This window comes from Amphiprion ocellaris, chromosome 6 (assembly GCF_022539595.1).
Source record: "Amphiprion ocellaris isolate individual 3 ecotype Okinawa chromosome 6, ASM2253959v1, whole genome shotgun sequence".
NCBI classification, from domain to species: domain Eukaryota; kingdom Metazoa; phylum Chordata; class Actinopteri; family Pomacentridae; genus Amphiprion; species Amphiprion ocellaris.
The window spans coordinates 35,544,593-35,565,774 of record NC_072771.1 but is presented as its reverse complement, the minus strand read 5'-3'; the positions used below and the strand labels follow the sequence as shown (position 1 = coordinate 35,565,774).

Below are 21,182 nucleotides of genomic sequence, written 5' to 3'. Positions count from 1 at the left end.
AAAAAAAAGACTAAACACCTGCAGTCTGAGGCAATGTATGTCTCCCCCGAGCTGCAATTTGTGCTTAGTGCCAAAATGCAAATGCTAGCATGCTGACACGATAAACTGACATGCATTAAGACCCACTGTCCTGCTTCAGCCACATGCTTGAGCTCTTTACATCTCTGCAGCAGCATAATTGTAGCCAATTACTTCTACGAGCCACTTCAATTGATTACAGTCGCCCTTTCAGCTTCCTGAGTCACATATGCATGTGCTATTTGAAGATGACGTCTGAAACTTCACCAGCATGCCACTAATGAGAAAAAAAAACATGTAAACCATCAATCAAGGTTCAATTAAAGCCTTTATTTGTTTATTGGAGATAATCCACACACTGAGACACACAAATACCAGGCAGAGATTTGAGAACTGCCATGATATCAACATCGTAAACATATTTTCAGAAACAACCCCTCATCACACAAACACATATCACAGCAGCCATTAAATAAATAGAAGTATGTATCTATTGTAACGTCCTTATGCATGACCTTATTCTCTATTTGTAAATTACAATAACGTATAATAATAAACTTTGTTCGTTATGTTCTTCTTTTCGTTTGACGTGAATAAGCTGCAGCGTCGTCTCGTGTAGAAGTCGGTGAAAGTGTTGGTGTTTGTCACTGCAGCAATCGGACAGAGTTGACGTGGAGATGGTAGAGGAAGTCTGCGTAGGACGCTCCTCCGTTGGGACTCTTGTCTTCCACCAGGTGGCGCTGCAGAGCCTCCTCGCAGGTGTCTCCTTGTTTTACCAGCCACAGCTGAAACAGATGCACAGTCTCGTTAGTTCATCGTCTGTCAACACCCGATGTGCTTCATTTATCCTGACAGGACTTTGGGCATGCAATGCAAACAAGCTGCTTCTGTTCTCTTCTTGGATCATTTAGTAGATTTTTATAGCTGTGTTATCAAATGTCTGTAGGAGACTGTTCTGAGGAATCATCAAGTCTTGAATTCAGACTTTCTCCTTAGTATAGAGGACAGTAGCTCCACCAGGTTTCTGTTCCCTTTAATTCCTGGCATTTAACTTTCATCAAAAACAGTCCTGCTTTCCTCATATATGAACCATCTCCAGACTGAAGTCATTTATTCCACAATTAGATCTAGAAAAACGCATTACTGTAACCCTTCTATCTGGGATTGATCAAAAGTTATTGTCTCGCCTCCAACTGGCTCAGAAAGCAGCAGCTCGGCTTCTTAAGCTAAGAAAATTCTTGTGTGTATTGCTCAGACAAAACGACAACATGAAAATAAATGTTGTGCCTGATAAAAAAAAAGCACACTACAGTTCTGAAAATAAAAATTAGTAATGTAAAATAAGACTAGAATCTAAAAGTAAGCAGTAATACTGGCAACAATACAGCAATGGTAAAGTAATATTGCACATGATAGTGAAATATTTGAAGTCTTTTCACAAATGAAATGATGCTCTGAGGTAAGGGTTTGTTTGTTTGTTTGGCTTTTTTACACAAGACTATATTGAAATATATAATGTAAAAACAACAATACTTTAACTGGTTAAAATATCTGTTTAAAGGACTTGGAAATATTTTAACGGGGAATTTAACCCTAAATTAAAATGAATAAAAGTTACATTTCTAATAAAAAATTACTTGTCACAGCTAATTCTAAGCTATTACAGGTTGCTAGCCTGCTATTTTACCTCCAAACATTTAGTGTCCACATAGTCTCTAGCTTTGTAATATAAAGTATCAAGTATCTCTGTAGTTTAGCTGGAAATGAACAGAAGTCACCGTGTTACTGTTTCCCATTTCTGTTGTCTCCTGGCAGCAGCTTACGTTTTTGCAAAGCTGGACAAAATGTTAACATGGGATGAATAAGAATAAGAGCCAGGAAGGCAACAGCAGAGATTCACTGAGACAGTAGCTGTGTAAATGAAGGACATGATTTCCTGAACATAAAACCTTTTTTCTTCAGCGACAGTCAGCAGCTCACCTTACGGGTGCAGGAGGCCTGAGAGTTCAGCGTGTTGACGAGGGATCGGACACTGATGGAGAGAGGGTTTTCCAGAACTGGCAGCTTGGTCTGAAGGAGCACAGCAATAAAAACACAAAACATCAGAAACGGACTCAACAGTGAACTGGTTGTCTCATTAAAGACTGTTGTGCACTTTCTGGCCATTCAGAAACAATATTTTCTCTTGAATAAATCAGTGGCATCATGGTGAAAGGCATATCATTTTTTTAGTAAAGCATCGCACAGTTTGTAAAATACAGTTTATAGAAGACCTTTAATAGTTTTGTGTTTTTTTCATTTATTCCACAAGCGATTAACATCCAAAAAAGCTTGAATTGTAATTCTTAATGGTTGTAATCTTCACATGAAAGTTGCTGTTCCTAGTTAGAGATTTGTTGTCTATTTCCCACTGACATAAAATTATTAATTTAGTTGGCCCCTATTAAATACTGTATAAGATATTACATATGAACTAGATCTTAGATGAAATATACACATTAGCCTTTGCAGTAATTTCTCACCTCTCCAGAGGGCAGGGAGGAGAAGCAGCTGGTGTTGAAGAGCTCCACCAGCGTACATGCCGGGACTTGGGTGCCCACCCAGAGCAGCAGGGTGAGGGGTGCATGAACCAGATACAGACCTCTGGGCTCCAGGCTGGCAGCAGAGCAGCGCAGCGCCTCCTCCGGGTTTGGAGGGTTGGAGCTGTCGACTGACAGCGGCTGCAGGTGACAAAAAAGAGAAAACCTCTGTAAAATAAATGTCTTCAGAGTGTCTGGCAAAAGTTTACTGATTTAACATGCTCATCCCAATGCCACAAAGGTAACAAAGGTAATGCAAAGACAACTTGTGCTGTATAGATTCCTGATGCTAGAAAGGAATTGCAATATCCTGATGTAAAAAACTGTAAAACTGAACTGCAGGCCAAACAAGAAGTATGGCGGCAACTACAAACATTCTTACAGACTGTAGCCTAAGCACACAGGATGGTAAAAATTATATTATTTTTGCTTACATAGTCGACAGAGTAAAACAGAAACATGATAACTTGTTCAAAGGAACAGGTTAGTGACAGATAATGTAATTACATCATGCCCTGGTCTCAAATATAAGTCAAAAGAGTGATTTATTTTGTGACACACAAACTTGCTAAAATCAACAACACAAGTTCTGATTGATCAACTGAATTCCTGCACAAATGATCAAGTTAGGCCTTTAACATGTGCATTAATGTACTGCTGCCACTGTCACTGCAGCAGAGAGACATGAAAATGGAAGCAGCTGATCTTAATGTAGATAATAGACACTCCTGTTGTTTTATGGCTTCTTTTCACATCTTGCTGTCTTGCATTGACATCAGCAAAATATTTCTTGTTTTTAGGACAAATTCTAACAGATTTTGTCCATTATTTATTTACTTCTGCTTTAGTTTTTGCTGCAGCACAATTTCAGTATTGTTATTGATATATTTTGGCATTTTCTTCACTGAATGTATTTTTTAAATTGAAAGACAGACAGCACTTTCCTCCATAAAGCAGCAAACCATTCTGTTCTCTTCCTCTGTTCATTTTCTTAATAAAAATGCAGATTGTGATTTTTCAGTCTGATGTTTTCTGCATGAAATTCCAGAGGATTTCTACTTAAAATTGTTCAAATTTCACTAAAAATATCACAGTATAAAGTGAGGATATCAGTAAAAAGAAAAAAGGTGTAGCTAATAATGGTTTCTGATGTTAGTTACTATAGCAACATACACCATGTGACTATGTGTGTCTCTCAAATAAACCCGTCACTCTTCCAGTTAAGTACAAGTTTGTGTGATTTTTTGCTTCAGGTGTTCGAGCACCTAAATCTATGGGATGCTGAGAGCTCTAACTGAAACATGCCACTATTAAATATCCTCCTACTCCAGCTTGACACAACAGCCTCACTCTGATTCAGATGAACTCCTTTAGTCGCTTCATAAATCTGATAAACGGACACTGACCAGAGGCAGCAGCAGCGGGTAGAAGTGTGTGGCGGTGCTGCAGGTGTCCATGCCGAGCACCTGACAGCGCTGCTGCAGTCGCTGGTGGACGGAGCTCCTCAGGCCTGGCAGCAGCACCTCACTCTTCCTCAGACTGTTGATGTAAACAGGAAGAGCTCGGAGGTACTGAGGAAGGACCAGCTGCAGGACACAAACACAGTACGGTGTGTATAGGCACACTGGTAAAGATACGGAAGGACGAAGCACGATGCACGTGATTGTAAACTTGGCTTGGAATGTGAAATAAAGTGGGTAAGGCATAAAGTAGTACTTAGTCAAAATAATTAGAATATAAATTCTACACAGGTAGAGGAAGATACAGCTGGTCGAGACAGGGGAACCAATCAGAAGGCAGAAATGTAGGATGGGCGTGAACATTGACCATTTGCTGTCCCTTTTTGGCTGCCTGTATAACCAGGCAGGTCTTTCTTTCTCTTGATTCCCAAATAAATAAAACTAGCCAACCAATCAGAATTCCAGTTAGGAAAATTGGGATATCATGCTTGGAAGATGGGGATGCAATTCCAAACACTGTGGGGTTGGAACAGATCAGCTTACACTGTGGGAAAGGACACGACTTGTGGGGAGCAAAGGGGTTATATTCTGTATATTTTTACTATTGAAGCTTGTGGAGAACATAGCTAACCATACAGTGGATATCCTCATGTACCTGTTTGTATAAAAACCTCACCTGTCCAGCAGATACTGAGGCAGAGCAGCAGTGTTTGCGGTAGGATGCCAGCGCTTCAGTTATCTCCGCCTGCAGTTCCTGTCTCAGCTCCTGCAGAGGGCGCTCCAGCACTGCACAGTACACTGGACAGACACAAAAGAAGAAAAGTATCGCCTCAAAATAAAAAAAACAACTTCTGCGGTAGTTTCTACTGGCAACGTTTACAGATAATGCTGTGCTTTTCATTTTTAGGAACAGGTGCGAGGGAATCTTTAAATTAGTGACTAATTCTGACTTCAGTGATCAGAGTGTATGTAACGTCTTACTGCTGTTATTTCAGTTATTCCACAGCTCCAAGCCTCTAATTTGTTGTGAATGACTTGACCATTCTGCCTAGTGTTATTGCTCTCTTGTTTGTTTTCTCTCTCTTCCCTCTCCCCAACAGGTGGAGGCAGATGGATGCCCTCCCTGAGCCTGGTTCTGCCAGAGGTTTCATCCTGTTATGAGTTCTTTCTTCCAACCATCACTAAGGTCTTGCTCAAAGGGAATCAATGGGTTTCTCTCTATGAATTCATATTGTAACATCTTGACCTCACTATGTGCTCTGATGAGATGATTTATGTTCTGAACTGGAGCTATAGAAATCAAATTCAACTGAACTAATATAACCTCATTAAATTAATGATAACAGTGGATGTTATCACTTTAATCACGTATTGATGATTATTAATCATGGAAAACTGAGCACTGTGTAGATTATTGTACTGAACTATTCACATTTACATTTATAGCTTCCAGGCATTCATGACATTTTACCCAAACTGGATAAAATCCACATTTACATCTTCATAGGAGTGTTTTAGACCAAATATTATACAGGTGATGATGTTCAGGGTTGATTTGCAAGAATCAACTCAAATAAAACTCAAAAACAAGCAGAAATTGCATATTGTAGACATACAAAATCTAAACTCAATCTGATGCTCTGACAGACTAGGATTTTTTTACTTAGTACTACAGTTTATACATGGAGATTACGCTGACACAGTAAATTACGATAAAATGGTATTATGGTTGTTAGATAGCTGTGTTCTTTAATCATGCTGTTATGCTCGTGTTCGCACAATTATTTTGAGAAACGGGGGCTAAAAGTTCTAAAACCCCTTCACTGATCTTTTAAATATATCTAATCAATCGCTAACGATCTTTATTATTGATTAAACAGTTGTCAAATTTCAAATTTGTCTAATTTTAGCTTTGTGAACTTGAATATTTTCTGGTTTCTTAACTCCTGAAAGTACATTTAATGTTTTTTTTTGGTTGCAGACAAAGTAAGACATCTGAGTCAAGTCATTGTGGGCTTTGGGAATCACAGGTCAACATTTTTCACTATTTTCTGACATTTTCTAGACCCCACAAGTAATTAAATAATCGAGAAAAGAATTCTAAAATAATCATTAGTTGCAGGCCTAATTACTCTTCTTGCAATAGAAGGTGAGCAGTGTTTGGGCCTGGTAGTGGCGGAAAGCGTCCTGTAGTTGATGTGAGCATCGCAGGGTCAGAGTGTGAACCCTGGTCCTCCTCTCTCCTGTCTGGATGCTGTAAGACAGAACAACCTGAAACACAGGAGGGGAAAGAAGAGGATTACTGCCAATTTGATTGCACTGAGTTACTGTTTAATCAAGGACTGTCATCTAAAATCAGGTAATAGTCCAATAAAATGCCAACTAACAGAGTGATCCATAGGACATTAAAACAAAAATACTGTCCTGTCAAGTGAAGTCAACCTATTTCTGACCTGTATGACGACGCCTCTGGTCTCATCCAGAGCTCTGCTGTGTGCGAGCTCCACAGCCAGTGTTGTCCACCTGTCAAGGGTTGCCATGGTGACGTGTCCAGGGCTTGGACCGGGGATAAACAGTCCGTAGCAGCCAGACACGCGTAAATCTGTTGAGACAGTTACAAGTAGCGGCATCACAAGTGGTTTCAAACAACACTCCGTGCACATTAGAAGAAATAAATCTCTCACCTTTGCTGACAAATATCGTGAGCTCAGCCTTGTAGCCCGTGTCCGTCTCTACAATCCTCTTTAGATCAGTGCTGAAACGCTCTCTGTCCATTTCTCCCTGCAGTGGAAGTTTAAAAAAACATTTTTAAAATAGGACCTAATCCGTACATTTCGCGTTTAACTTTACCAAAGCAGAGCTGAAAGTCCGCTGTACAACTGGTGAAACTCTAATCATCTTAATTCACTTATTTTGCCCCTCTAAGCTGAGTCAACTAATCCTTTAGAAATAGTCTTAAAAAATTAATTGTGCAATTCATTCAGCGCTATTTGCGTTGGTGTAGTAGGAGGAGCTGTCGGTGTACCTGGAGGTGGCTGTAGGTGTGCAGAGCTCCACCTGTTAGATATGGGATGTGGCCGGGCCATGCCCCGCCCACATCCTGCTGAGAGAGGACAAACAGGTGAACGCCACATCCCTGACGGACACACTCCTTGGCCAATGAGACAGCTGGTTCTGATGGCTGAAAGATGGACTGAGAAAAAACAAAAGAGGACGAAATTAGAATAAACATGTATTTCTGTAATGTTGCTTTTACCTCTAAGTATTGCATGTAAACAGAGAGGACCTTAACCAAAAGGTCAGAGTCTGAGGATGCTCTCATCACTTGAACTTCTACAATAATAAAGTTCTGAGACGGCAACTATAAGAAACAAAAAGCATACCTGATTAAAATGTGGCCATCAAAGCAGTCAGCTTGTGCAGCGATACACCGTTCACAGCACCAATGACTCTCCTCAAGTACATCCTATGTAACATGCGCTAATCTCTTCCACTGTGTCAGAACAGGAACACTTCAAGTTGAATTTCATTGTGGAGAAAAAGAGTAAGTCGCAGGGAGCCAAATCTGACACACGGACAATGACTGGTCTTGATGTGACCAAGAAACTTGGTTTTCAATGTACTGTGGAAGTGTTGGCTCAAAAAAATCATGCATGATGGCTTTTTTAGCTCATAATGTATCTGCTATTATATAAAATCAACATAAGACAAGTTAACAAGATATTAAAATGCTATATTTTTACAGGGGGGTTCTTTAAATTTCCTAGCTGACATGCCCAACAAATGAAACTAATTTTGCATAACTTAAATCATCTGTTCACACACTTGGGCCAGGTTTGGGGCCTAAAGCTAAGTTGTGGTAATGTGCAGCAGCAATTTCATGGTGTTGAATCACCGGGTGCACTTTTTGGCTAACTTGCATGAAAAGATGAATTAGCAGGCAGTTCAGAGGAACAAGATGTAACGCGTTTATCATGGACCTGTGGAGATGCTCATATTTGTGAATCTGTGAAACCCAGATTAGCTACTTTCACTCTTAATGTTAAATCGAAGCTAATGGCTTTCTCTGTGAGACAAAGTGTCACACAAAACAATGAGCATGCTCTTAGTCGCTCTGCTGACCTTAGTCTCCACTGAATACTGCTGGTTGGTCTCTGGCTCGCAGCCATAGACCCACCTCTGGTGAAAATCACAAATGTGTATCTGCAAGTGCTCAAAACAGGACTTCCAGAGATGTGACAGGAGTAGTGAGAGCGGAGTATCACTGCATAAGAATTTAAATCAGGCTCAGTTTTTGCTTTTTATAGCCACAGTCTCAGAACTTCTTGATCACACCTCGTCCTGCCTACAACTGAATGCTCTGGTCATGGTGTACCTTCAGCTTGTTGCTGCCAAAGAACCCTGAGGAGGAGTTTGAGAGTCCCGTCTCTATCAGAGCGGCAGTATGGAAGATCAGCAGCTTTCCAGGACAGCTTAGGCCCTGGTGTGTCAGACAATCAGGGTTAGGATTTTAACCAAAATCGTGCAGCCAAAACACAAAAAGAGAAACTTTCAACAAATGTAACACAAGGTCTCATCAAAGTTTGCGCACTGATGCCCCACCTGCAGCACGGCTAGCCCTGCTTTGATGGGCAGCTCCATGGGAACTCCACTGGAGTCACCACATTCTGCACTCAGCTGAGGAATGAGCTGCAACACACTACACACACAGAGACAAAAACCTGTGAAACCTCTAGAAGTTGTCATCATTTATGACAAAGGACACCAAATGGGATAGAAATCATTTTAGCAAAGTGCACAGACAACATTTTAAGGCAGTTAGAATACTAAAAAGCTCTTTTATACATAACCAAACTTCAATTCTATGTAATATATACACCGATCAGCCACAACATTATGACCACTGACAGGTGAAGTGAATAACACTGATCATCTTGTAATAATGCAACGTTCTGCTGGGAAATCTTGAATCCTGATATTCATGTGGATGTTCAACATGTACCTAAACATCGCAGGTCAAGCAACGCCCCAACACCCATAGCAACAGCAGTCCTTGATACCAGTTGTCACCCTCAGCAGGAGAATGCACACCGACAGACCACAAAAACTGCTCAGGAGTGGCCCGAGAAGAGATGAGGTGTTCACCCAGGTTCCATACAACCCAGATCCAAATCTTAGTGAGCATCTGTGGGATGATCCAGGATAAGTCTGATCTAGGTAGGTCCCATCCTGCAACCCACAGGACCCACAGGATTCACTGCCACGATCCCCAGAGGTCCTGTATCCATGCCCCACTGGGTCAGAGGAGTTTTAGCAACATAAAGGAGACCAACACAACAACAACATTGCCATGAGTTGAGTATTAACAAAGCAACACCACAAGCTTCCTTAAAGCAGCTCATGAACTTTACCTTTTTAGACTATAAACGAAGGCACCTAAATTTTTTTTAATGAAAGCACCGAGAATATTAACTCAGGAATATCTTCTTTTAATAGTTTCTGTGGTCTTAAAATATACAAGGTGGTATCATCTACTCAACCACTCCTCATTTGTTGCCAAAGATTCTATTTTCAACTGCTTCAAAACTGCATCAAACATTTCTGAGTGGATGGTTTCTAAATTGTAATATAAAAAGCACCAATTTATGAACATAAAAGGGAAAATACTATTTGTAAGACTGATGGGTTGTTACATCCTGTTTTGTTTTGGTGTTTTCTGTTTCCTGAGGGTTCTACTATGAGGGGAGTTTAACATAGCCAGGTTTTCTTTGAGTAAGCTGGCTTGACAACACCTAAAACTACATTCAGAGATAATAGGTATCATGACAGTGACAATTAACTAGATTTGTTATCTCAGGGTTTTCTTATTAGGGTCTATGCATGCACAAATATAACGGGATGTTTGATGCATCCTTTGACCTGTCTTCTGCTCAAGATGGATCAATGGTGCACTGCCTACTTTAGTCAAGAGGGATAGGCTGTTATAATGGAGAGCTATGACGAATGTGAACATTTATTACAGTAAAAAGCACTCATATTAGAAATGATGCACAAGAGCAAAATGTTGGTAGAAAATTCAGCCACTTATTTCTATAACATGACAGCTGCACATTAGCGCTTTAAACATGATGCTCAACAAGTGCATTTAGGTCTGACACTGTCCCACACCGAAGGATACATGGAAATTACTTACATTTTTGTCTAAATCAAACTGAAATTAATACAACTGATTGAATATTCTGTTTGATAAATACCAAATCAATGCTCTAATCTGTGTCCCATCACCTGAAGCACCAGCACAGAGTAAAACAGACTTCACAGCAAATCAGGACCAAGCAGAGAATCACATTTTTTGCATTTTCTGCATCACCGACTGAACAGTACAACCTTTCATGTCAGTCCAGCATACAGACCCCTCAACATACATCTGACAAACCAATCAACATGTCTGTTACCTGTCAATACTGCTTATACATTCTTTGAGGGACACCAGAAGCCCCTCCCTCACAGGAAGCTGGAGGTCTTCCGTCTCTGTGATGACCAGCATGTGTGGGCGAGACAGGTCTGGGCTGAGGTCGTACAGGTGGATCCTGCTGTCGTACGTCATCAAACCAACACGGACGTCCGGAAAGGAGTCACCGTCCTCCCTGCATAAATAGATGAGATGAGATGAGATGAGATGAGATGAGATGAGATGAGTTGAGTTGAGTTAAGATAAGAAAATTCTTGTGTATTGCTCAGAAAAAATGACAACATGAAAATCAATGTAGTGCCTAACAAAAAAAACTATAAAATGTAAGCACTATACAATATACAGTATTATTAAAAATAAAAATCAGTAAATAAGACTAGAAATGCTAGTGATGATGCCGATGATGGTCTTCTGAATAACTTTCAAGTCAGCATGATTGTGGTTACACGTACTAGATTAGACAGAGACATACATTTGCACTGTTTGAAAAAGCAGTTTAATCAAACTCAAAATGAAGTATTGTAATATTGTGAAATATGCGTTTTCTGGTTTTTGTGAGCTATAAGCCGTAATCATTAAAATTAAAACCAAAAAACAGCTTATATATATGGTGAGAGCCTGTTTTACCTGTTCAGGGAGGTGAGCAACATGTGTATTTGTTGTGTTACAAACTCCAAGTGTCCTCCTCGCAGTGCTGACGGAGACACATCTATAGCCAGGAGCAGCGCAGCAGGTTCACCCTGAGATCAAGCACATGACATCTTTCCACACAAAATCCTGAGAGCATCAGCTTCTTCATAAATGAGTTCTATGAGAAAATAACTGAATGATATCTTTGGTAGAAAAACTAATTCAGTGAGGCTCTCTATTCACCGAATAACTAAAATATGCTTCACTAAGTCCGTATTCAAGAGCAGATAATGAAAATTAACATTAAAAAAAACAACTGCAGAGAGTGAAGTTTACCTTCTGAGAGTTGAGTATTTCATATGACCCCATACTGAGTTCAGGTCTCTCGTCTTTATCGACTCGAATCCCTTCCATCTTTGGCTGGAAATGCTGATAGTGTTGCCACGGTACTAAGACACAAGAGAGGAGAGCAGACCTGTTGCTACGGGAAAAGGAATAAAACTCAAGAAACTACATTAAAATTAAAGGCAACAGTTAAACACAAAGGAATGGAAGTGACATTTTTGACTTTTGTTCATTTAATCATTCATCATTTTCCAGTGAGAAATAATCCTTTTCATATATATGAATAAATAAATACAAATCAATAATCCTCTTAACTGTGCTGGGAACACAGCTGTTTGACCACACAATTAATTAGTTACTGTACATAATCGTGCTACATATTTTCTGTTTGGTTCCTAGTACGCTGGATACGAGTGTTTCTTGAAAGCTTAGAGAAGAATTCAAACTAGTGTATTTTCCCATTAATGAAACTATTGTTGCTCTAAGTGTCCCGTTGTAAAGATTCGAGGAAGCAGGATTTAGCATGAGCTCCCTAAAGCTTTTCAGCTGATTTCATTTTAAATGTTTGCTTTGAAATCTCACTGAAAGTAAACACAGAAATGAGCCTATGGAAAGCTGAGCATTCAGTCTATCCACTCTTGGTTCTTTTAGTAGATTTTAAAGAGGGGAAACATTATCTCCAGGGTGTTTATCAAAGCTGCAGATTCAGTAGTTGTGGTTGCACAGCCGGGTTTACTCTCATCCACAGACAGAGATTTTCTACAGATTTTCAAAGTCTGGCATGAACAGATCACACTCTTTGCAGCAACACTTTTCCTCAAGTTCCCTGTTAATTCCTGCCTCCATCCCAACAGTGAAAGCCAGTTTCATGCATGTAAACAAGCCAGTATACAGAGGTAAATATGCAAGCAAGCATCTCTGGATGGAGATCCCCAATACAGTGAGTAAAATCACCGCTCTAGCTGTTTAACTTCAACCAGACTGAAAAAAAAGTCTAAAATCAGGCATATGGGTTCTGTAAAGCATCTTGAGACAATTTGACCTGTAATTGGTGCTATATAAATAAAATTGCATTGAATTGAATTGAAATGATTTAATGTAATGTTCTTTGGAGAGCTGCAAGGAGCTCATGCTGATTTCACCACTAACTGCTGCTCACAGTCTCTTCATAGCAGGTGAAGAGTACCAAGTTGACCCACAGAGCCCCAATAATGGCCACATTAACGGGAAAGGTTCAACTAAACTGCAATTCTCGTACCTTCACTGAGTTTGCCACAGAAGGGGCAGTAGAATCTCTCACCACAATCCCGCCAGCCCATCGCCGAGCACATGGAGGCTCCACACCAACCGCAACCCACAATGCACTCCGTCTCTTTGCACAGTGGGAGGGGCTTCTAACGGGAACAAACATGTTAAACACATATTTCCATCTCCATAGACACCACAGATAGAATTGCTTTGTCTCCCTACACATTCTGGGCTTCTCCATTTGTATGCCAGTGTTTTGTTCACTGTTGTAGCTAAAAACCAACCTCTCCAGCATTTTGTTTCACCAGAGGAGTGACCAGAGCTCCCAGTGGCAGTCGGCTGAGCAGCGCAGTCTGACCTTCACAAGGAACACAGTACGAGGTGGAACGGATGGCGGAAGGACTCGCGTTACCTGCAACATGCACAACGTCAATATGACATGCAGGTGGCTTAAATTACGGCAAAATACAAAATGGTGAAAGGAAGGAGTGGGCAAATTGATTAACAGTAATTGAAATCTGGATTTGTTTTTATCTCGTAGAATTTAGAAAATCAAAAACATCTGATCTGAGCCACAATTCTGGCCCAGACAGGAGAGGTTATGCTCATTTTTCAGTCTGATGAAATTACTTTTGCCTATAAGCCGACTTCTACCTCTACCTTCACCAAACACAAATGAATTCCAACACCTGTACAGAACCTGTGATATTACAGACATTGTGGTTTAAGCCCTTGAAGGACAACATTAAAAGGATGTTTATCTTGATCAGTCTCTAATTCTCAGAATGCACATGCGTCCAATTTTGTTTTGTTTATTCAATCTCTATCATTAACATGTGAAATAATTTGTTAAAATACTACAAGCATTCACTAGGCACAGAATAAAAGTTGTATTTCATACATAATGTATGATTTTTAGCTGAGGCGCAGGACTTCTTGCATAGAAATGAACGGCCGATACATTCAAGACAAATGAGTTAACACTGTGATTGAACCTACAAGCATCAGGTAAATCTCTCACCATACATGAGTTTTAATTTTGGTATTTGTGATCGTGCATCATGCATTTTTTGTCAACCAGCAATGACTGGTTTGCTAGTATGGTAAAGTCTATAGAGGAAGAATCATGACTCATCCAAAAAAGCCAGACGATGGGAGACAAATGTCAAAATAATACTTCATAATCCCGCTACCTGCACCCATAATTCTGAATAAAACACATTTTTCTAGCGTACATTTCTGTGACACAGATGCTGAAAGTGCTGTGTGTTTACCTCTGTCCTCTACGATGCAGGCAGTAGTTGCCAGAGGAGGAAGATGTGAAAAAGGCTCTGAGACGAAGACCTTGCCCTCCCACTCTGCCCTGTCTTCTGACATCACCTTAACCTAAAGGGAGATCCAGCGGGAGAAAGACGGGAGCTGATCAGTAGAAAGAATATGGTAAGATTTCACTGCATTTAAAAGGACGCAGGAAATAACACAGAATGTTTATATTCATTTAACTGCTATGTCTGTGTGCATATATGCATAAAATTATGAATGCACATCAATATGTGACTATTAAGTCCTGGAATATCTCATTTATCTCATTGCAAAAGAAACATAGCAGATTTACATTAGAGGTTCTCATAGTAAAAATATAGCATTACATACACTGATCAGGCATAACATTCTGACCACTGACAGGTGAAGTGATGGACACTATGTCTTCATCATGGCACCTGTTAGTAGGTTGGATATATTAGGCAGCAAGTGAACATTTTGTCCTCAAAGCTGATGTTAGAAACAGGAAAAATGTTTAAGCGTAAGGATTTGAGCGAGTTTGACGAGGGCCAAGTTATGACGGCTAGACGACTGGGTCAGAGCATCTCCAAAACTGCAGCTCTTGTGGGGTGTTCCTGGTCTGCAGTGGTCAGTATCTACTAAAAGTGGTCCGTGGAAGGAACAGTGGCGAACCGGTGACAGGGTCATGGACGGCCAAGGCTCAATGATGTACTTGGAGAAGAAGGCCCGTGTGGTCCGATCCAACAGACGAGCTTCTGTTGCTCACATTGCTGAAGAAGTTAATGCTGTTTCTGATAGAAGGATGCCAGAATACACAGAGCATCACAGTTTGATGCGTATGAGGCTGCATAGCTGCAGACCAGCCAGGGTGACCATGCTGACCCCTTTGCACCACTGAAAGCACCAACAATGAGCACATGAACATCAGAACTGGAGCATGGAGTAATGGAAGAAGGTGGCCTAGTCTGATGAAACACATTTTCTTTCACATCATGTGGATGGCCAGGTGCATCGTTTACCTGGGGAGCAAATGGCACCAGGATGCACTATGGGACGAAGGGAAGCCAGTGGAGGCAGTGGGATGCTTTGGGCAAAGTTCTGCTGGGAAACCTTGAGTCCTGCCATCCATGTGGATGTTACTTTGACACGTACCACCTACACAAGCATTGCTGCAGACCATGTACACCCTTTTGTATTCCCTGATGCCTGTGGTCTCTTTCAGCAGGATAATGTGCCGTGCCACAAAGCAAAAATGGTTCAGGAATGGTCCGAGGTGTTGAAAATTCCCAAGATTCCCCAGATCTCAGTCCAATTGAGCATCTGTGGGATGTGCTGGACAAACAAGTCTGATCCATGGAGGCCTCACCTCGCAACGTCCAGGACTTAAAGGATCTGCTGCTAACATCTTGGTGCCAGATACCACAGCACACCTTCAGGGGTCTAGTGGAGTCCATGCCTTGATAGGTCAGGGCTGTTTTGGCAGCAAAATGGGGACCAACACAATATTAGGCAGGTGGTCATAATGTTATGTCTGATCGGTGTATGTAATCTAAGGTCTTGCTATACTTGCCTCTGATCGTTTTGCTAGAACGTGTATTGCTACGAGAAACAGTTATCAGCGGCATATGACAAGCCTCAGTTGATGTGAAACTTTGTGTTGCTGCCAATCAGGCATCGCTAGCAGCAGATTACATGGAACTGTGTGAGGATATTTAAAGTAACCCTGCTGCCAATGTGTGTCACTCGTAAAGGTAAAACTCAGAAAAAAGCTGGTAAGAAATAGTGTTTCATTGTTAGACGAGCTACAGGAGTTCAACTACTAATGAAAGAAAGAAATAAGAATGAAAGAACTTACGACGCTGGGCAGGAGCTCTGGGTCCAGGCCATAACGGGACTCAGGGCTGGGAGACTGCAGTGAGGGAATATAACAACTTACAGTCACACAAACACAACCAGAAGCTGAGAAAAAAATAAACCAGTCTGACTTCTTTTTCCTTCAGTGTGGGGATCTCCTGGCCCTCTCAGTTTTATAGCAGATTAAAAAAAAATATGAAATGTCACTTCAGATATCTGGGAATTGTGATGAACATTTCCCTTAACTGACTGACTAAAATACTAAATGTTAAAACTTTCCCCACCTGCGGCGTGACGTTCCGGTCTTGTGCAGGTGCACTGGGGACAAACTCATTCATAGTTCCTGAGGAGAAAAACAAAAAGGCAGTGGAGGACAGATCCAGATGATGGACATCCTGAATGATGAGGCTAACGTGATGCTGTTAATTGGTTGCATTTAGTTAATTGGACAGCTGATACATGGTTTGTGTCTTTACTGATCAGTGCTGCTCAGTCTGGGCTGGTTTCTCCTGGTTTTATTTAGAGGGTCAATTACTTTTTAACAAATAGTTCCTGTGGGAGGCACATCATATTAACAAACCTACCTCTGGAGTGTGGCGGAAGCGTCCAGTGAGGCTGCTGCTGGATGGGGGAGGTGGGTGAGGCAAGAGTGTGAGTATATCCACCAGACGACCCCACATTTGCCCCCTCAAGTGCAGGCTGAGGTGTACACTGTGGACTCTGGGTTTCACATGGTCCAAATAACGGAGGGCTGATGGGCAGATGGTTCTGATGTGGTGACTGAGGTCCATTCAGTAAACCCTGGTGCGTGTACGGAGGCTGGAAAGGGGGAGATACTGCTTGATAAGGGCTGCGAGGGGAATAAAGTGACATTTGTCGGGGGTTGCAAGGCTGCGTTGCTTCACTTCCTCTGAGGGGAAGAGAACACAGAGGTATATTTTTTCCTTGGCTTACAGGAATTATTCGCTGGTCAGCACTATGAACATACTGCATGCCGGGATGAGTGTTGTTCCTGGACGAAAAGGGAGTGAGGTCTCCCTGGAGGTGGAGGTCTGGCATGTGGTTGTAGCAGGGGGTCTGGTCGGGAGGAGAGCCCAGGCTGAGATGCTGGAAGCTGGGCAGGGGGTTGCAGAGGGGTCCTGGAGGTGCAGCGGAGGACCAGCCGTTCTGGCCCGCCCACGGCTGGAGGGTTGTCTGGCTCTGATTGGCTGAGGGGACGTCCATCATCCTCCATAACCGTCACTGATAGGTGAGTTTCTACACGGAGGCGGGACCTAACGGCACAACAAAACAAGACAAAATAAGCATCAGAGTCGCGATACGCACCTGTCTTCTGACACAGGCTTATATTTATAATACCAACGCTTACAGCATATAGCTTAGCATTACCTGCAAACAATAAAAAGCTAATTTTAGCCATGATTTTGTGAACTTGCATCTTTATAAACGCATTGTCTTGTGACTATAGCAGTTAGCTGCCTCATTAACAGCCACCTGATCTAAACCACCACTACCAAACCAAATTAAAGTTAAAAGAGCATATTTCGCTTATTACCTTGACGTTTTATTTTGTAGTTAACGCTCGCTAGCTAGTATTAGCCTACAACCGTTGACTGAAATGGCCACAGCACAGACATGCTCTTATGGAGGAGGTTTAGATACCTGACAACAACTGAGTGTTGAAAAAAAGACATTGTAGGGGGAATAAAGCTCAGTCTGCCATAAAAATTCTTATTCTATTTCATAAAACATTACACTCGATACCTTTGGACATCAACAGACACAGCAGACGGCGCTTGTTCGTCAACGTTCCGGACGTTATCGTCTCCACTGTCGCCTCCTTTGCGACGAAACACTTAACGTTATATTAAAATAAATTTCATAATCCATGCCGAGAAAATACTACATCCTTAACTTGAAGATTTTAGCCGCCACAGTGTCCGTTACCTCGAGTTTTACTGCAAAATTAGCATCGAAGCTAACGGGAATCACGGCAACACATTCCGGCATTTTCTTTCAAAGTAAAAGCCTGCGACAACTACATGCAAAAAGAATAACTATAATATTGGCAATTCTGTTGATTTCAACATTTATCACACATCTGTGTATGTATGCATCAATTTACTAGCACCCAAAAAACATTAAGATCAAAATTTCATCATTTAATGTTAGTTTCTCATCATGAAACACAGCAAAAACAAACCATTGGAAGCTGAAATCATATTAGAATTAGAATTAGAATTAGAATGGCTTTATTGTCATCATATGGCATGATGAAAATATAAATATCTTCCACTGGACGGTGCATAGCAACAAGCAATAAGTAATAAAATATCAACATTAAATAATAAAATCAAATGTACATATATAACAAAACAATATTAAAAATGACAACGTGTGTAAAGGAGGCCAGATATTTACAATATGGGAGGTAAATGAAATGGAATAAGAACCAGTAGCCTAGGATAAATATGTTATGGAATTGCATGAAAGCAGCAAAAGGTGACACTGTGCATTCAGATAGACAGGTGTTTGGAGTTCAGGAGTCTGATGGAACATGGATAGAAACTGTTCCTGAGCCTGTTTGTCCTGCATTTTGAGGATCTCAGTCTCTTCCCTGATGGGAGCAGGCTAAACAGCTTCTGCCCAGATCTTTTTCCCTCTGCTGATGCAGAAAACATGTTGAGTTCTGTTTAAAGATAAAATTTAGAGCTGAGCCATGTTGTTTTTTTTTTTTTTAAAAGTTGACTTTTTAGAATTTTCCTTATTTGTTCTTCACCAATAAAGATGAAGTGGTTGAGATTGTATTGTGTTAGGGTGCCATCTCCTCTGGTGCTGTTTTTAACTGGTTCAAGTCTTATCTTACTGATAAAGAATTCCTCTAAGCATGGATAAATGTTCATTTAAACACTATAAAATGAATTACAATGTTCTTCAAGGTTTAATTTTAGGTCCTACACTTGTTCATCTTCACAGGGTGTCACTTCAAAACAAACTCATTCGGAGACACTGCATCAGTTTAAAAACTTATGCTGATGACACTCTGCTTTACATTGCAGCGTCTCTTGATGACTCAACCAGTGCCCCTTTTAACTGTATTTTAGATATCAACATATGGATGGCAGAGAAGTTTCCACAGCTTAGTCAAGACAAAACTGAAGTCTTGGTCATTGGTGGTGAAACTCAGAAATATAAACTTAATGTGAAACTGCAAGCACTAATGTTAAACCCATATCAGCAAGTTAAAAAATCTAGGAATCTTTGACTTCAACCTCAGTTTGGAGCTTCACATCAGAAGCATGACTCAGAATGCATTTTATCATTTATTAATTTACTGCCAGAATGCAATGTTTCTCTCTCAAGCCACTAAAAAGACACTACTGCATGATTTAAAACTGTTTTCAAGATGCTTTTATTGTGTTTTTTCCAAACTCTAAATGGTTAATTGGTTCTATTCATTCATCGTAATTGCTTTAATCCTATGAACCATGTAGAAGCCTCAGGTGTTCTGGCAGTGGACTTTCAATTATACACAAAGCGAGAACAAATCACCAAAGTGAGGCACCCTTCCGTTATTATGGCCCATTTATCTGGAGCATGCTACCTGAAGACCTGATGTGTTACATGTTATTCATGTTACATTTCATTTGTATTAAAAATGCTTTCATTTGTATTAAAAATGCTGAAGTCTGACTCACTGATTACTCTTAGAATAGTGTACACATTGTAAAGGGTTCTTTGACAAATTTGGATACCGTAGAGGGGACTTGTATATCTGCATTTGGGTCTATTATATAGGCAAGTCAGTTCCCTTTCAGATGGGCTTTGAAGGGACTCCACATGCTGTTAAAAAGTGACTGCTTGCCCCTAATGTCCTCACCAAGAAAAAAGCAATGAAAAAATTATTTCTTTAGATTTTTTATTTCCTTGGGGCACTAGTAACAACAATCAATTCATTTTTTAGGAACAGACCCCCTGGTTTTGGAAATATTGACCTCTACCAAATGGTAGAGCATGTTTTGCAAAAATTATTTGACCCTTTTAGGTCTTTTTATGTTACACAGTTATGTTCAGTAACTCCTTAGACATGGCAATATGTCAAAAAATATTAGCTTACCTTTGAAAATCACAGGGGCTGCACAGTGGTGTAGTGGTTAGCACTTTTGCCTTGCAGCAAGAAGGTCCCTGGTTCGCGTCCCGGCTTGCCCGTAGGTGTGAATGTGAGAGTGCTTGTTTGTCTGTATATGTAGCCCTGTGACAGACTGGTGACCTGTCTAGGGTGTCCCCTGCCTTCGCCCGAGTCAGCTGGGATAGGTTCCAGCTCCCCCCGCGACCCTAGTGAGGATTAAGTGGTGTATAGATAATGGATGGATGGATGGATGAAAATCACAGCAAACAGAGGTCTCATGTCAGGAGTGATTTTGCTCTTGCTAACTTCCTGTGAGCAAAGTCACTTCTTCTGCATGCCATTTCAAAACAAAGTGACACCTAGGGTTCTGTTTTAGTATAATGTACCTCAACCAAGTGGCAGAGATGCCTAAAAAAGGTGAAATTATCTAAAACATATTTTTCAATAAAATATAGTGAGTCAAAATGTGCTCTACCATTTGGTTGAGCAGAACTTTAAAGGGTTAAAGCATGTGTAATCATTTGCTAAAGGCAGAGTTTTAGGTAATTCCGAAATCCATCTACCCATCCTCAGCCTACCAACCTTTTTCCATGACAGAGCTATGACTCTTTTAGTCAAGTTTCTCTCCAAAAAACTAGTTGCTTCTTTCTAATAATAGTCAGCTGGGTATTAGTAGTAGTAATGTATGGACAGCATGAACTGAATACCTGCATTTACTCTAAGTACCACTCAGAGCACTGTTGTATTAGCTGAGCTTTTCTGGGGTCACATTAGCCAATTATGCTGCAGTAATTAGTGGTTTGTGATTGTGTTTTGGTCTGTTTTGTTGTGTGTCGTCCCCCCCGAAATTTTTCTGGATGTTGGTGTCTTCATGTAGGTCTTCTATCCAAGCCTCAAGTGTGTTTAAACAGGATTAATCTAATCTACAGTATTATTATATATCTTCGATAATAAGCTGCTTTCCTCACAATCCATCACCATTACTTTCTCTATTGTTGACAAGGGGTTGCTCGACAGTGACCAAGTTTGTTATGCTCTAACCAAGCAGGATATATTTATTTGCTTTTTCTACAAATCACATCATATATTTACTGATTGGATCATGTAATTCTCCCATTATTTGCAGTTTCCTTTCAGCCCTGATTTTATATCCCCATTAGACG

General features: G+C 40.7%; 1 protein-coding gene across 2 annotated transcripts; it reads right to left on the bottom strand.

Annotated features, from left to right (window-relative positions):
- Positions 1-327: 327 nt before the first annotated feature.
- Positions 328-17,881, bottom strand: si:dkey-13n15.2 (protein transport protein Sec24C). 2 transcript variants are annotated; one of them, XM_023290274.3, is made up of 22 exons: positions 17,655-17,881; positions 16,845-17,164; positions 16,475-16,709; positions 16,175-16,233; positions 15,892-15,945; positions 14,027-14,138; positions 13,037-13,164; positions 12,763-12,898; positions 11,496-11,608; positions 11,157-11,269; positions 10,513-10,704; positions 8,660-8,756; positions 8,433-8,537; positions 7,083-7,250; positions 6,742-6,838; positions 6,511-6,659; positions 6,190-6,328; positions 4,734-4,855; positions 4,004-4,183; positions 2,541-2,738; positions 1,999-2,088; positions 328-803 (listed from the first exon to the last, which is right to left on the bottom strand). In XM_023290274.3, the coding sequence occupies exons 2-22, from the start codon at positions 17,115-17,117 to the stop codon at positions 663-665; spliced, it is 2,901 nt and encodes a 966-aa protein (XP_023146042.1). In that variant the 5' UTR covers positions 17,118-17,164; positions 17,655-17,881; the 3' UTR covers positions 328-662. The 2 variants fall into 2 exon arrangements, with proteins under 2 accessions (XP_023146042.1, XP_023146041.1); XM_023290273.3 differs by having other exon boundaries at positions 16,475-17,164.
- Positions 17,882-21,182: the final 3,301 nt, after the last annotated feature.